Source organism: Mastigoproctus giganteus, chromosome 12, assembly GCF_048544385.1.
Source record: "Mastigoproctus giganteus isolate SK-2022 chromosome 12, ASM4854438v1, whole genome shotgun sequence".
NCBI lineage: Eukaryota > Metazoa > Arthropoda > Arachnida > Uropygi > Thelyphonidae > Mastigoproctus > Mastigoproctus giganteus.
The window spans coordinates 178,850,389-178,864,142 of record NC_143586.1 but is presented as its reverse complement, the minus strand read 5'-3'; the positions used below and the strand labels follow the sequence as shown (position 1 = coordinate 178,864,142).

Below are 13,754 nucleotides of genomic sequence, written 5' to 3'. Positions count from 1 at the left end.
GATGACATCAAGGCCCTCCTCCGTAAGCACAAGCCAATGTGCTTTTGCTTACAGTAGACCTAAAGGCAAACAAGGATCCTCACTTGCATAACTGCTCAATTACTTGTAAAGACAGAGCTGGGGTTGGACCTGCCTGTGGAGGAGTTGCTATCCTTGTGGGTAACCATATCCCATTTCATGCTACACCAGTTACCACCAACGAGGCTGCTGCAATTTGAATAACAGGGTTTCTCTTAACTGTTTGTTACATCTATTTGCCACCTGGGAACGACATCCCTAGGTAGACCTTGATCTCATTAGGCAGTTGTCTCCCCCTTTTTTATTACTAGGGGATTTTAATGGACATAATACTCTGTGGGGTAATGCAGGCATCAATGAAAGGGTTTGGACAATAGAGCATATACTGGAAATCAATAACCTGGCTCTTCTAAATGTGGGAACTAACACCTTTTTTGCACATGTCTACCTGTACATTTACTGCAGTTGACGTCTCTGTATGTTTCCCTTCTTTCCTCCCTGTTTTTACATGGGAGATGAAGACTATGAAGACTACCTTTATGGTAGTGATCACTTCCCTGTGATATCCACCCTTTATAGAGAGAGAGACCATGCCACCTATCTAGGATACCATGGTGGAAGGTCAACCACGCTGACTGGAATTTCTTCAAACATCTTGCATTGTTAGATACACCATAGCCAGCACAGAGCCAATTAATGATGCAGTTTTGTATGTTACAGAAAGTATCATCCAGGCAGTGGCAATTGCAATTCCGAGGACTTCAACACAGTTCTTACCTTTCTCAAAACCATGGTAGAATGCTGAACGTACAGAAGCAAGAAAGGTGCAAAACAAGGTGTGGGGGTAATTCTGTTGCTACCCACCACAGATAACCTGATAGCCTTCAAACATGCATACACCAAAGCATATTATATTAGATGTCAGAGTCAGTTTACATCTTTCATCACCCAGACGGTGTCACTTAAACTCATCTGACACAAAGTCTGGAAAATGAAGGTCAGATATATATTGCACACCACATCGATCCTAGAACACAATGGATGTGCAATTGCAGACCCAACTGTAGTTGCCAACACACTCAGGGGGAGACATTCGCCAGTGTCTGCCGAAACATGATGTAGCCGAGTGATCAAGAATGAGAGTGCAGGAGCATGCACTCTTTGAGTGACTGGGTTCAAGCCCGTGACTGCTAAATACGATTACAATTTGTATTTATGATTTATTGTAAGCTCCACTGACCTGGTGGTCATGCTGGAATATGAACAAGAACATCTTACCCCCAAACAAAAAGCTAAAAAACATCATTTGAAGTTATCTTTAAATAACTGAGGCATATAACCAGCCTTTCACAGAATATTAAATGAAAACGGCACTCTCTCTATCCCAGCCAGACTACATCCATCATGCAATGATCAAACATCTTTCCCCTGAATCTATGGATCGGCTGCTCTGTCTGTATAACAAAATATATCTTGACAACCATTTTCTGGACAATAAAGTAATTGTTCTTGCTTTCTCTAGGCGATGAAAGGACTTCCAAAATTCACAATAATTACCATCCCATTTCTCTGAAAAGTTACTTGTGCAAGATCCTGAAAAGGATAGTCAATGCCTGCCTCGTGTGGTATATAGAAACTAATGACCTTCTTTCCAAGGTACAATGTGGCTTCCTTTGGAAGTTACATCGTACCTTGTACCATTTAATAAGGTAGAGTGTTGACCTTATTAAATGGTCAACATGCGAACCATTTAATAAGAATGGAAATTCTATCCAAGATGCTTTCCTTAAACACGAGCACCTGGTGTCAATTTTTTTTTATATACAAACACCATATGACTGTTTGGATTTTGAATTCTAAAAGATATCTATAATCTTGGTCTTAGGGGTCATATAGCCGTTTTTAAATTTTTTTTTTTTTTTTTTTTTTATTGAACTGCACATTCCAAATTTGTGAGGGGTCCTTTCTCTCTTCCTCTTTTTTCAGAGAGGAGGGAGGCCCCCAAGGTTCAGTTCTTAGTGTTACGCTTTTAACTATCAAATTAATTTTATTATTGAATAACTTCCTCCACCCACAAACAGTGCCCTCTTCATTGATGACTTCATCTTTTTAGAGTCTTGCAACGTGAGAGGTATCGAAAGGCAATTGCAGCACTCAATTGACCACGCTAACTCTGGCAATGGCTAATGGTTTTAGATTCTCACCTCTTCTGAGGTGAGAATCTGAAACCATTAGCATCGCCTCACTTTTGTTGGACACTGAAACTTCACCCCGAACCTGATCTCATGCTTCGACAAAACATGATTCCAGTAGTACCGGAGATGAAATTCCTAGGACTTATATTTGAAAATAAGTTGACATTTCTTCCATATATCCGTCAACTGTGGACAAAGTGCACAAGGGGATTGAGCCTCCTAGGGTACAGCAGTCTGCTCCCTAATTATTCATCCAATAATTAGGGAGCAGACTGCTGCACCTTACTCTGCCTATATTGTGTACTTAACTTTAGATTATAGGTCTCAAGTGTGTGCATCAGCAAGAAACAACATATTGCAATGGCAACTACTTCCAGTCATCCACATTGCTACTGGAGTTTTTAGACCATCCCCTGTCCAGAGTTTATACATCTAAACAGGGACCTCTGTCCCTGGGATGAAAGCAGTTGTCACTAAAATATACTTTTAAACTGAAATCCCTGCCATAAAACCCTACATGGACATCTGTTTTCGAGCCACTATGGGAAACGCTCTGTCAGACTGCCAGCTATTCCTTTGGTATCTTATCAGTGTCCAAGAGCTCCTCAGAGGGCTTAATATCACAATAGACAATGTTGCCCACTCAACAAATCAACTACTTCCACCCTGGCATGCTCATTTAATAATGCGACTTCTCCATTAAAAATTTGGGTAAGGTCATCACTCCACCTTCTGTCTATCAACAACTCTATGCTGCCTGCTGAGCTGAGTACCCTGACTTCTTGCCTTCTCCAGTGGAGGATTACTATAGATCAGCATTTAAGGAATTGAGGTGAGTATTTGAGAAGTTGAAGCTATTTTTTGCAAAACAAGGCTTCTCAAATGGGATGGAGGAATGTAATGTGCTATCTGAGGAAAACTGTGAATGGGATTTGCACTGGGTCATTAACATAAAAGAAGAAAACAGTGGCAGAAAGAACTGATCCTTGGGGAACATAAGAATTAGTTGGAGAAGTTAGATAGTGCAGTCCACCATATTGAGCATTCAAAGAGGGAACTGGATACCTAATTGCAACAAAAATCAGTCGGCATGCCATAAAATGAGTGTGTTAAGATGACATTTATGCCAAACACAATCAGTGGAATTTGGAAATGTCAAGAGTAACTGCTTGCATTTTACCATATTTTTTCCATAAAATTCATCTAATAATGAGTAACATAAGCCAGTATATTCCCAATGGGTCTATGCTGGCAGATGTATTGGCAACCCTTGATCAGATGAAAGTTTGAGTTGATGTAATTCTTTTTTGTTTTAGAAAAAGGAGATACAAGTGCAATGGAGCAATAATTGAGAGAGATTTGCCACATTTTTAAGGAACTGGCTGCAGATGATAATTCAAAGCAGAAAGAATTTAAATTTTGTTTTCTAGTAATTTATTTCTCTGTAAATTGCATCTCTTCTTGGTTAACTGATATGTTCCGCCCTGTATTTATTTTTATTGCAAATCAGGTTTGTAATATAATTGGTAATTTATTTATTGCTTCAGCATTAGTAAATGTTTAATTTTTAAAACCATCACTCCACATCTAAAATGATATAATGCAAAAATGGAAATGCTCTGCATAATTCCTCTTTTAGGCAGGAATTACTACAGCATACCAAGAAAAACCATGTTTAGATCCAGAAGACTTGTTGTGTCCCGAAACTGCACCAAACAAACACAGTCGACAGGCAAGTGTTATTTTAATCATGTTTTTAAAAGTAACTTATCTGTGTAGATTATTCCCATCAAGAGAAAATTTGTTGCGTGATTACACCATGATACACATGCAGTGATTCTGTATATATATAATTCTGTATAATATAAAAAATGAAATTGCATTGAATTAGGATTTAAGTTTGTGGTGATACCACTAACCGTTGCACAAATTATAAAAATGTGTTACTAAGGCCTGGTGAGCAGAGTTGCTCCGGGGTTCCTGGCACACAGTAGTTCCCTTCCAAATGCAGTTAATATTAAAAAAAAAAAAAATTTTATTTTATTGCATTTCATTTCTATAATTAGGCACTTCCCTTGGTGCATATTACATATAGCTTACACTGTAGAAAGGTTGTACCTATATTTGTTCTATGGGCAGTAATTAATTTTTTAAATATATAGTATTATTCACTCATCAGGATACCGGCTAATTTCTTTTTAAAGTGAGTTAAAATAAATGTCATTTGCGGTTGTTTTCTGTAATAGATACAGTTCTTCAATCCACATCTGTTATATACTTTTACTGTTATTTTCTGCTAGTATTTTTACAACATTTTCATTTGGTACCAATTACAACATTTTTCTATCATTATCTTCCATGGAAATAATTGTTTAATTATTTATTCAAGTTGGTATTAAAGTAACCAATAATAAGTGGGTGCTGCTATCTTTCTTGGCCTTATCTTACTGCATTTTCTTATATTTACAAAATTTCTAATACTTAAAGTTTAATTTCTAATTCTACTATTTTTCTGCATTGTTAAAACATCTCATGTAGTTCAATTAATAATTTCATTAATTATTTAATTTTCCCACATTTCAGTTATTAAATTAATTAAACATTTAATTGTTCACATAATCAAAGTGAGAGGGTGCTGCCGTCTTTCTACATCATATAAGGGCAGCAAACTGGGATATAAATCCTTTTAGTTATGTAGTCCACTACAAGAAGGTATAGTTCATTTTCTATATATTTAATTTCTGTTTTTACAGAAAACTAGTTTGGATTAACTAATTGAATTGTTATTTAAGTAAATGCGGATTTATGCTTATAATTTCCCACGGAGCTTCTATATTTATATCTTATCCATATATTTTCCAATATATCAGGTATTTTCTATTTTACTTGATTTTATATCTTATTCAAAAGACTTCTAATATATCAGATAATTTTCTAATCCTCATTGGATTTATTATACATTAGGTTTTGTAAAATTTCTTCTAATTTACATCAAATATCACTACATACTATAATACCAGGATCCTTACTAAAAGGTTGGACATTTACGCTCCCGGTAAATCCCAAGTATCTATATAATATGCTGTTTCTATGTGCTTTTGCTTTCTGCTTACTAACTCTAATTTTTTATACCTCAAAATCTATTAGAGCAATTCGTGGGAGATTGAGGTCTATTACTATCCTTATTCCTCTTCCTATTTGCCTTAATTTTAGGCATAAGCCTTCCTTTTCACTATATAAATAAATAGTTGGTACTCACATATATTATTCATGATTCACTTCCATTATTTTTATTATTAATTTTCACTGCTATCTGTTGGGCTAGCAGTTATTCTGCCAGTTTTCTCCTAAATTTAATGTATATTAAAGTAATTAAACCAATTTGATAATATATTCATAGTAAATTCTTAGTATATTTGAACATTGAAAAACTGGCAAATGGTAAACAGAAACAGATAGCTGCAGCTAATTATTGATGGGATATATTGAGTGGTTAACGTTCCATTCAATGTATCCACATATCTATAATTAGCTATATCATTTTAATTTTACTATTGCATTTTATTTTATTTATAGGGTATAACAAAGAAGTCCAACTTAGGTTACCTAAATACTTGGCCCTTTGAACTAATGAGTATAGTTTTCACCCCTAATACTTTTATTCTAAATTCTCCAATTTATCCAGTTGGTATTATAATTAAAAAAATGTTATATACAGACAGATGTAATGTTCAATCATAAATTTGATGGCATCAATCTGTTCTTTTTCTATTTCTCATTCTTCTACATAACTTCATGTACTATTTTTATATATATATATATATATATATATTTTTTATGTTTTTTATGTTTGAGTCTCTTAGGTGCTCAAAATGTCCTCCAACATTGCAACATTCCTGGAACCTGTCCCTGACACTGTGACACACAGTAACACACAAATTCTGGTTAGCACCAATGTTGATAAATGCTTGAGAGATGAACTCCTTCAATTCGTCCACTGTGTGGGGCTTTCTTTCAAAAATCTTCTCCTTTACTACGGCCCAAAAAAAACAAGTCCATAGTTGTCAAGTCGGGTGAATGTGGAGGCCATTCAATGCTGCCACATCGCCTGATCCAACGTGGGAATCTCGTGTCAAGGTAGCTCTGTACCGTCAAAGCAAAATGAGGAGGGGCCCCCATCTTGTTGAAAGAACAATTTGGTGAAGTCGGTCCTGGTTGCAAGTTGTGTCATCACCACATTGCGCAACATGTTTAGGTAATTGTTACCATCACTGGGCAGTCCACCCCACCCCACACAGTGATGCCTGGCTGGTTCGGTTCATTTGTGGTAGTCACGTGAGGATTTTCATCTGCCCAGTACACACAATTATGCCTGTTCACGTGGCCTGCCAACTTGAAAGAGGCTTCATCTGACCGGATGATCTTATCAAGAAGGTCTGGTTGGTCAAAAATTTGTTTATGGATTATCTCACAACTGCAACTGTCTGAATCATCCTCCAAAAGGCTGTGTAAGAGTCTTGGACAGTACGGCTTCAATTTCATTTTACTCATTAAGTGTCACAAGGATGTTCTCAGTATAGATAGCTCCTGAGACACACATCACGTGGACTTTTTCGGACTGTTCATGAATGTCATCTCATTCTCCTCTGTCACAGATGTCTGAGAACGTCCAAATTTAGGCACATTAACCACTGAACCCGTTTATATCAAATTGATAACACTAAAAACTTGAATTTGAAATGTATCTTTTGCATTTAGTTCTGCTGGTACCAATTCCTTTTGGTGTTTCATAAAACGATTTCTTCCTTTTCCACTTTCGGTCTTCATATTGTCTGTAATCAGAATTTGGAACGAATTCATTTTTTCAAACTCATCAAATTTGTCTTCATCTTGACCTCAATCCACAGGGGCTCACATCTGGTGAGTATGGGCTTGGCACACCCAGGGTCCTGAGCTGGATATCATCATTCTTCTCTTTCTTGGTGATTCCTTTCTACTTCTGTCTGTCTCTTTCTCACTCTCGGTAACTCGGGATTTTTTTTTGGCTGGTGCAGCATAAGCCTCAGGCTTCCTTGCACCATATGGCTAATAATAATAATATACTCTACTGAGTAATAGTTGCATATCTTAATAAATAAAATGGTCATGGATGTTACTTAACAGCTGTCATCTGTCTGTGTCCTGAACCTGGGCCACTGCAGGAATTCAGCAGTTACTACTTACTAAAAATATACAGTTCTCTGTACTAGACCTACCTTACAAAAACATATAATGCAAATTCAGACACTCCATATGTAGAAGCTGAATATATTTAGTTATTTCTTGAAGGGTGGGGCCAAGTGCTTTTCACATTTGTCTATATCAAACTTTGATCAGATCACAACTGGACAGTAGGAGAGAAAGTTTGTGTTGCCAAGAAAGTTCATAATGGATGAATCATCACAATTTATCTTGCAGCAGAAACTTGCCAGTTCCAAGCTGGTGTATAGATGCCAGTAAACCTTCACTTCATCATAGGCGAAAGATGCTGCTCCTTAATTAGGCAGTCAAATATGTACTCCTCTTGCTCATCCCATTTGAGCTTCTCTTTGATCTACAGTAGATAGATATCTTTATCTACTGTGGATAAAGAAAATAAGTATAGGAATCAAGGACTGGCATCTTCCTAATATCCACGAAGACTTAGCCAATGCAGCCTCCAAAATTGTCAGGCCACACCTTGGCCAACAACTTATAAGTGGTTCATATTGTGTATCTGTCTGCTGTAGTATTAGTAGCATTACTAGTGCCAATTGATGTAGGAAAGCAAGCTTATACAGCATCAGCCAAAAAAAAAGTGTGTACCCTGTATGCACGAAAGATGTTCTATGTGAAAGCATCTTTACTGAAGTCATGAACGATGTAACGTTTCATGCTCATGCCCACTACTTACTCTACTGAATCAACGTTAGTGACATTAGCATCGTACTTCATTCTGAAATATTTAGTATGAATGATGGAATGTTTAATCACACGCGTGTTACGTACACTACCGAATCAACTTTTGGAAGAGGTTAGTGAAATCCAAGCCAATAGCCGTTTGTTGAATAGAAAGAATGTTTGCTGATGCTATCGAGGCAATGTTAGGTGGGTCGGAAAACTGCTAGATTGGGGGGATACAAGGACTAATAGATTAACAGTAGCCACTGGCAGAGGTGAAAGTGATTCTTGCACTGCTTCTATTGGAATGAGCCGCAGCCTGGAAAATAAGATGCAGGATATTTCAGAGACTGCTGGGAATCATTGGGGTACAAGTAAACACATGGGTTGTGTTAGGGTAGCTAAGAAAAAGAACAGGTGCATGTATACTTGTGTGTACACCAATGCTAGGAGTTTAGTAAATAAATTTGATGAATTTGAGGTATTGCTCAAAACATCAAAGGCAGATATTGTGGGGATTTCAGAGACGTGGTGTCACACAGATATAAGAAATGCAGAACTGGAATTTGGGGAGTACAATGTCTACAGAAAGGATAGACAGGATAGGAAGGGAGGAGGGGTTATGCTATTAGTTAAAAAACACATAAAATCCAAGGAAGTGAAGCCAGTCGACATCGCTGGACAGTGCAGTGTCGAGTCAGTTTGGTGTGACATAAGCATTGGGAGATCAAAATTGAGAGTAGGAGTGTGCTATAGGCCTAATGACTCTGATGAGTATAATAAGAAACTGTTCGGAGAAATAGAGTGGGCCAGTAAATCAGAGAGTCTTATAATGGGGGATTTTAATTTCCCAGATATTGACTGGAATTTGGGGGCTGGTCACTCACACAGTAGCAAGGCTTTTGTGGATTTATTGGATGATTGTTTTCTACATCAGCATGTTCGGGAGGCAACTAGAGGGAGTAATACTCTTGATTTGATTATCAGTAGTGATTCTTCATGCATTAAGAATCTGCAGATAAATGAACCACTTGGTGGCAGTGATCACAGTGTGCTGAAGTGGGAGTTACTCAAAGAGGTAACTACCATTAGGGGTAAAGGGAAGGGGTATTGCTTTCGTAAAGGCGACTACAATGGACTGAGACAGTATTTAAATTCTATACAGTGGGATCAACTGATGATATTGCCAACAGCAAATTCAAAATGGGAAGCATTCAAAGAACTTATTGTGGAAGCTACTAGGCTTTACATACCAACTAAGAAATATTGTTCAAGGTTTAGGCCTAAATGGTTGTCAGATGAACTAATAAGGCATATGGCAGAGAAGAAAAATGCATGGGATACATACAAATTAACACGTGACACGGACGCCTATGATAGATACAAGTTGATCTGTAACCAAGTTACAAAGGAGGTTAGGCAGGCGAAGGCAGATTACGAGAGATCCTTGGCAAGGGATGCGAAGAAAAACAGCAAAGAGTTCTTTACTTATGTAAACTCTAGAAGGAAGGGGATGAATCAGATTGGTCCACTTGAGATGGATGGGTCAACTGTTGATGACCCTGCTCGGGTAGCTAACAAACTAAATGAATATTTTGCATCGACATTCACACATGAGGAGTTATTCAGCGAGGGGAATGCCAGAGGTGTATTCAACTCTAGCAGTAAGCTAGAGAATCTTGTAATAACTGAGAGCAAAGTGGAGGAGAAATTGTTGAAGATAAACACAAGAAAGGCACCTGGGGTGGATGGGATCTATCCAGTTATATTAAAGGAGGCAGCAAAGGAGGTAAGCAAACCCTTAGCCATAATTATGAGAGCTTCCTTGGACTCAGGGGAGGTACCCATTGACTGGAGATGTGCAAATGTGACCCCAATTCACAAAGGGGGATCAAAGGCTGACACAAGTAATTATAGACCTGTGAGTTTAACTTCTGTTCCCGGAAAATTAATGGAGGCACTGGTGAAAGAAGCACTGCAGGATCATCTAGACAAGACTTCAGTTATAGCTAGGACACAGCATGGTTTTGTTAAGGGGAAGCCTTGCCTGACCAATTTGATTGGATACTATGATGCAGTCACAAAAGAACTGGATGCAGGGAATAACTTTGATATTATATACTTGGATCTTAGAAAGGCTTTTGATACTGTTGCACATGGAAGACTGCTGCACAAATTGGAGCAGTGTGGCATTGGAGGCAAGTTGCTGCTATGGATAAAGGGGTGGTTGAGGGGGAGAAGACAGAGAGTGGTAATCAATGGACACTGCTCATCGTGGACTAATGTTATTAGTGGAGTCCCTCAGGGTTCAATTGGGGCCTTTATTGTTTTCTGTATTTATAAATGATATTGATGATGGTATATCAGGCTTAATGTCCAAGTTTGCAGACGATACGAAGGTTGGCAGGGTTGTCAAGGACACTACTGACACTATGCTGCTGCAACAGGATTTGGAAAGGTTGAGCAGATGGGCTTCGAGGTGGCAAATGAAGTTTAACATTGACAAATGTAAAGTACTACATATGGGAAACAGCAACCCCAGAGCAACATATCAACTCTGTGGTACTACACTGACAGTGGTAGAGAATGAAAGGGACCTGGGGGTGGTGGTGCAGGCAGATATGAAGTTCTCTGAGCAGTGCAGACGAGCTGCAAGAGTAGCTCATGGTGTATTGTCAATGATATATAGGAATTTTTCTAGCAGGGATAAGGAGGTGATTATTCCCTTGTATAAGGCAATGGTCAGGCCACACCTAGAGTACTGTATACAGGCCTGGAGGCCTCATTTCAGGAAGGATGTAGAGCTGCTGGAACGAGTACAGAGAAGGGCAACTAGATTGGTGAATGGGACAAAGGGGTTCTCTTACGAAGAAAGGCTTAAGTTTTGCAAATTACAGTGTCTGGAAACTAGGTACCAGCGGGGTGATCTGATAGAGGTGTACAAAGCCTTGAATGGTTTGAGCATGCTCAATGCTGATGGGATTCTTCCTCTAGCTCAGAAAAATCACCTGAGAGGGCATAAATTCAAATTGAGGAAAGACAGATGTAGGATAGATGTGCGGAAATTTGCCTTTAGCCAGCGGGTGGTTGGTGGGTGGAACAGACTTCCATCCCTTGTCGTGGAAGTTGATAGCCTAAATAAGTTTAAGGCTCAGCTGGACAGGTATTTCGAACGAACAGAGGGGTGAAGTGGAAGTGGTTATTTTTATTTATTTATGTTACTTTTTTTTTTTTTTTTTTTTTTTTTTTTTGGCTGATGCTGCATAAGCTTGCTTTCTTGCATCAAATGCCTCTACTAATGCTAATGCTAATGCTAATGCAACAATACATACTTGTATTGTTGCAATCTGCATTTTCATTCATTCCATTGTTAGGTGCTGCTATAGATGTTTTCACGTCAACAGTTTTCTGACCAGTGAAAGGGACCGAATGCCACACTGTGTGTGTGTGTGTGTGTGTGTGTGTGTGTGTGTGTGTGTGTGTGTGTGTGTGTGTGTGTGTGTGTGTGTAAGAACAACAAAGGCTATTGAGCTTGTGTAAAAGACAAACAGAAAATCAAGCTTTAGATTTAGCATTGCCTTCAACCAGCAGTGCTGCTCTATCTAACAATGTACCCAAAGTGAATATTAATTATGTAGAATGGAATATTTCTCCAATTGCAGAGCAGATGAGTTTAAATAATCAAGATCCTTTTCTTTACACAGACTCTTATTTACATAAGAACACATCGTGAGTTTGAAAGGATATTTATGAAAAATTATTTCTGGTCTGTATGCTGCATTTGTGATTGTCTATGGTTCGAAAATGACACAAAGAAACCAGCTGCTAAAGATGCACCATTGATACGAACTGCATTTCCTGATGTCGAAGTCGACGGGATCTTTGTGTGTAATATAATAGCTGCAGAGGATCACTTAAGAACAATACCATTCCAGTGCTATCCAAGTCAAATGGCTTTGTCTACACAAAAATTACATCTCATTTACCAAAGTTGGATTTAGTAAGTTTCATTTTTCCTCGCTTACTGTTCATGCAGATAAGGTGCCTGAGGCATGCATATGGACAATATGACATTCTGGGCCAAGTGATCAATGTGCCCTGTTTCAGTCAATCTCTCTCTCTTGGCAAGCGATGAACCATATTATCTTCTTTACGTAGATAATAAGATTGATAATGAGAAACTCTGACGGTGGCTTTCAAATACATAGGTAAAGATACAGAACTGACCCATGAGCAAGTTGAATCCAAAGAATACATTAATAGCTGTATCGAAAACAATTTGTGCGCTAAGTGTCTGCCTTTAGGAAGGCACTTAGTGCATGCACGTGCACACACACACACATACATACATACATATACACACGATTCCCGCCTCGGGCTTGGATCAAAGTACTCCAAAAACCTTGGGAGGTGCAATATGGCCACAGAAGCCGATGCGCCAACAACTACCAAATCAAAAAAAAAAAAAAAACACACACACACACACACACACACACACACATACATACATACATACATATACACACACATACATATATACACACACACACACCATGTGTGTTAAATGCCAGAAACCTGATTGTGCATCTGTTTCTGGTAATATCATCAAGTAGGATTCTGTCAGCAGCATAGTTTGATGATGAGTATTGGCAAAATGCCTGAAATGTCACCTTAATGTATAGTGGTTTAGGCAGTTAGCCTAATAAGCTATTATTAATTTCACATGTAATATGAGTAGCATTAAATATAGTAATAATCTTAATGGAAAACAACCATGTAATGTCCTTCCCTAACTATATTGTTTTTTGGATCTACCATTTGGCTGCCAAGGAAGGAACAGATGCAATATATTTATCAAAAAAAAAAGTTGGGTTATTTGCCTTTTTATATTTTTAAAGTAAAGGAAATGTCTTTCTTGTAGCATTCCTTTTCCTTAAGTGTTACTCTTGTATTCTTCTGAAATTTTATAAAAATGTGAAATCCACATGAAATTTGTAGTATGAATTAAGCATGTTTTAGGATGTTACAGTACTTATGTGATTTATGTCTTTTACATCTAAACTTTAGACTCCTGATATAGGTGCAGAATTAACAGGAGGATGTTATGGTTTTGCTACAAAATTCATGCACTGGCCAGAAGATGTAATAGTTGGAGGTGTTACCAAAAACAAAACAGGTCACATTGTAAGGTATTTTGATTTTTTAAAATTTTAATATATTATTAAAGTATTACTCTACAGCCCATATTTTCAATAATATTAGTAGTAGCAAAATGATGCAAAGAAGTAATCTTGTACAGAATCAGCCAAAATAAAAGAAAGAAAAACAAATTATCCACTTCACTTGCCATCCCTTCTAATAATTTGTCCAATTTTTCTTTTTAAATTTATTCAAACTGCCTGCTTCAACCACACCAGGTGGAAGTTTATTTCACAATCATTTTACTCTTTGGTTGAAAGCAAATTTCTCTGCCTCTCTACTGTAACCATCCCTTTCCAATTAAAATTTGTCTTCTTCTGTGTCGTCTAAGGAAAAGTAAGGAATTCCATTGGTATTTAGTTTACTCCACCCTTAGCAGCCTACTTTCCAGGTTTACAACAGAGAATCAGTTTTTATTTTTCT

General features: G+C 37.7%; 1 protein-coding gene across 2 annotated transcripts in view; it reads left to right on the top strand.

Moving 5' to 3' along the window:
- The window catches only part of ptc (protein patched), a 396,675-nt gene that overhangs the window by 105,966 nt on the left and 276,955 nt on the right, over positions 1 to 13,754 (top strand). For both annotated transcript variants that reach the window (XM_090385655.1, XM_090385656.1), the window contains exons 7-8: positions 3,853 to 3,945; positions 13,200 to 13,321. In XM_090385655.1, the coding sequence (XP_090241781.1) occupies positions 3,853 to 3,945; positions 13,200 to 13,321 (215 nt within the window). The remainder of the gene's footprint in view (positions 1 to 3,852; positions 3,946 to 13,199; positions 13,322 to 13,754) is intronic.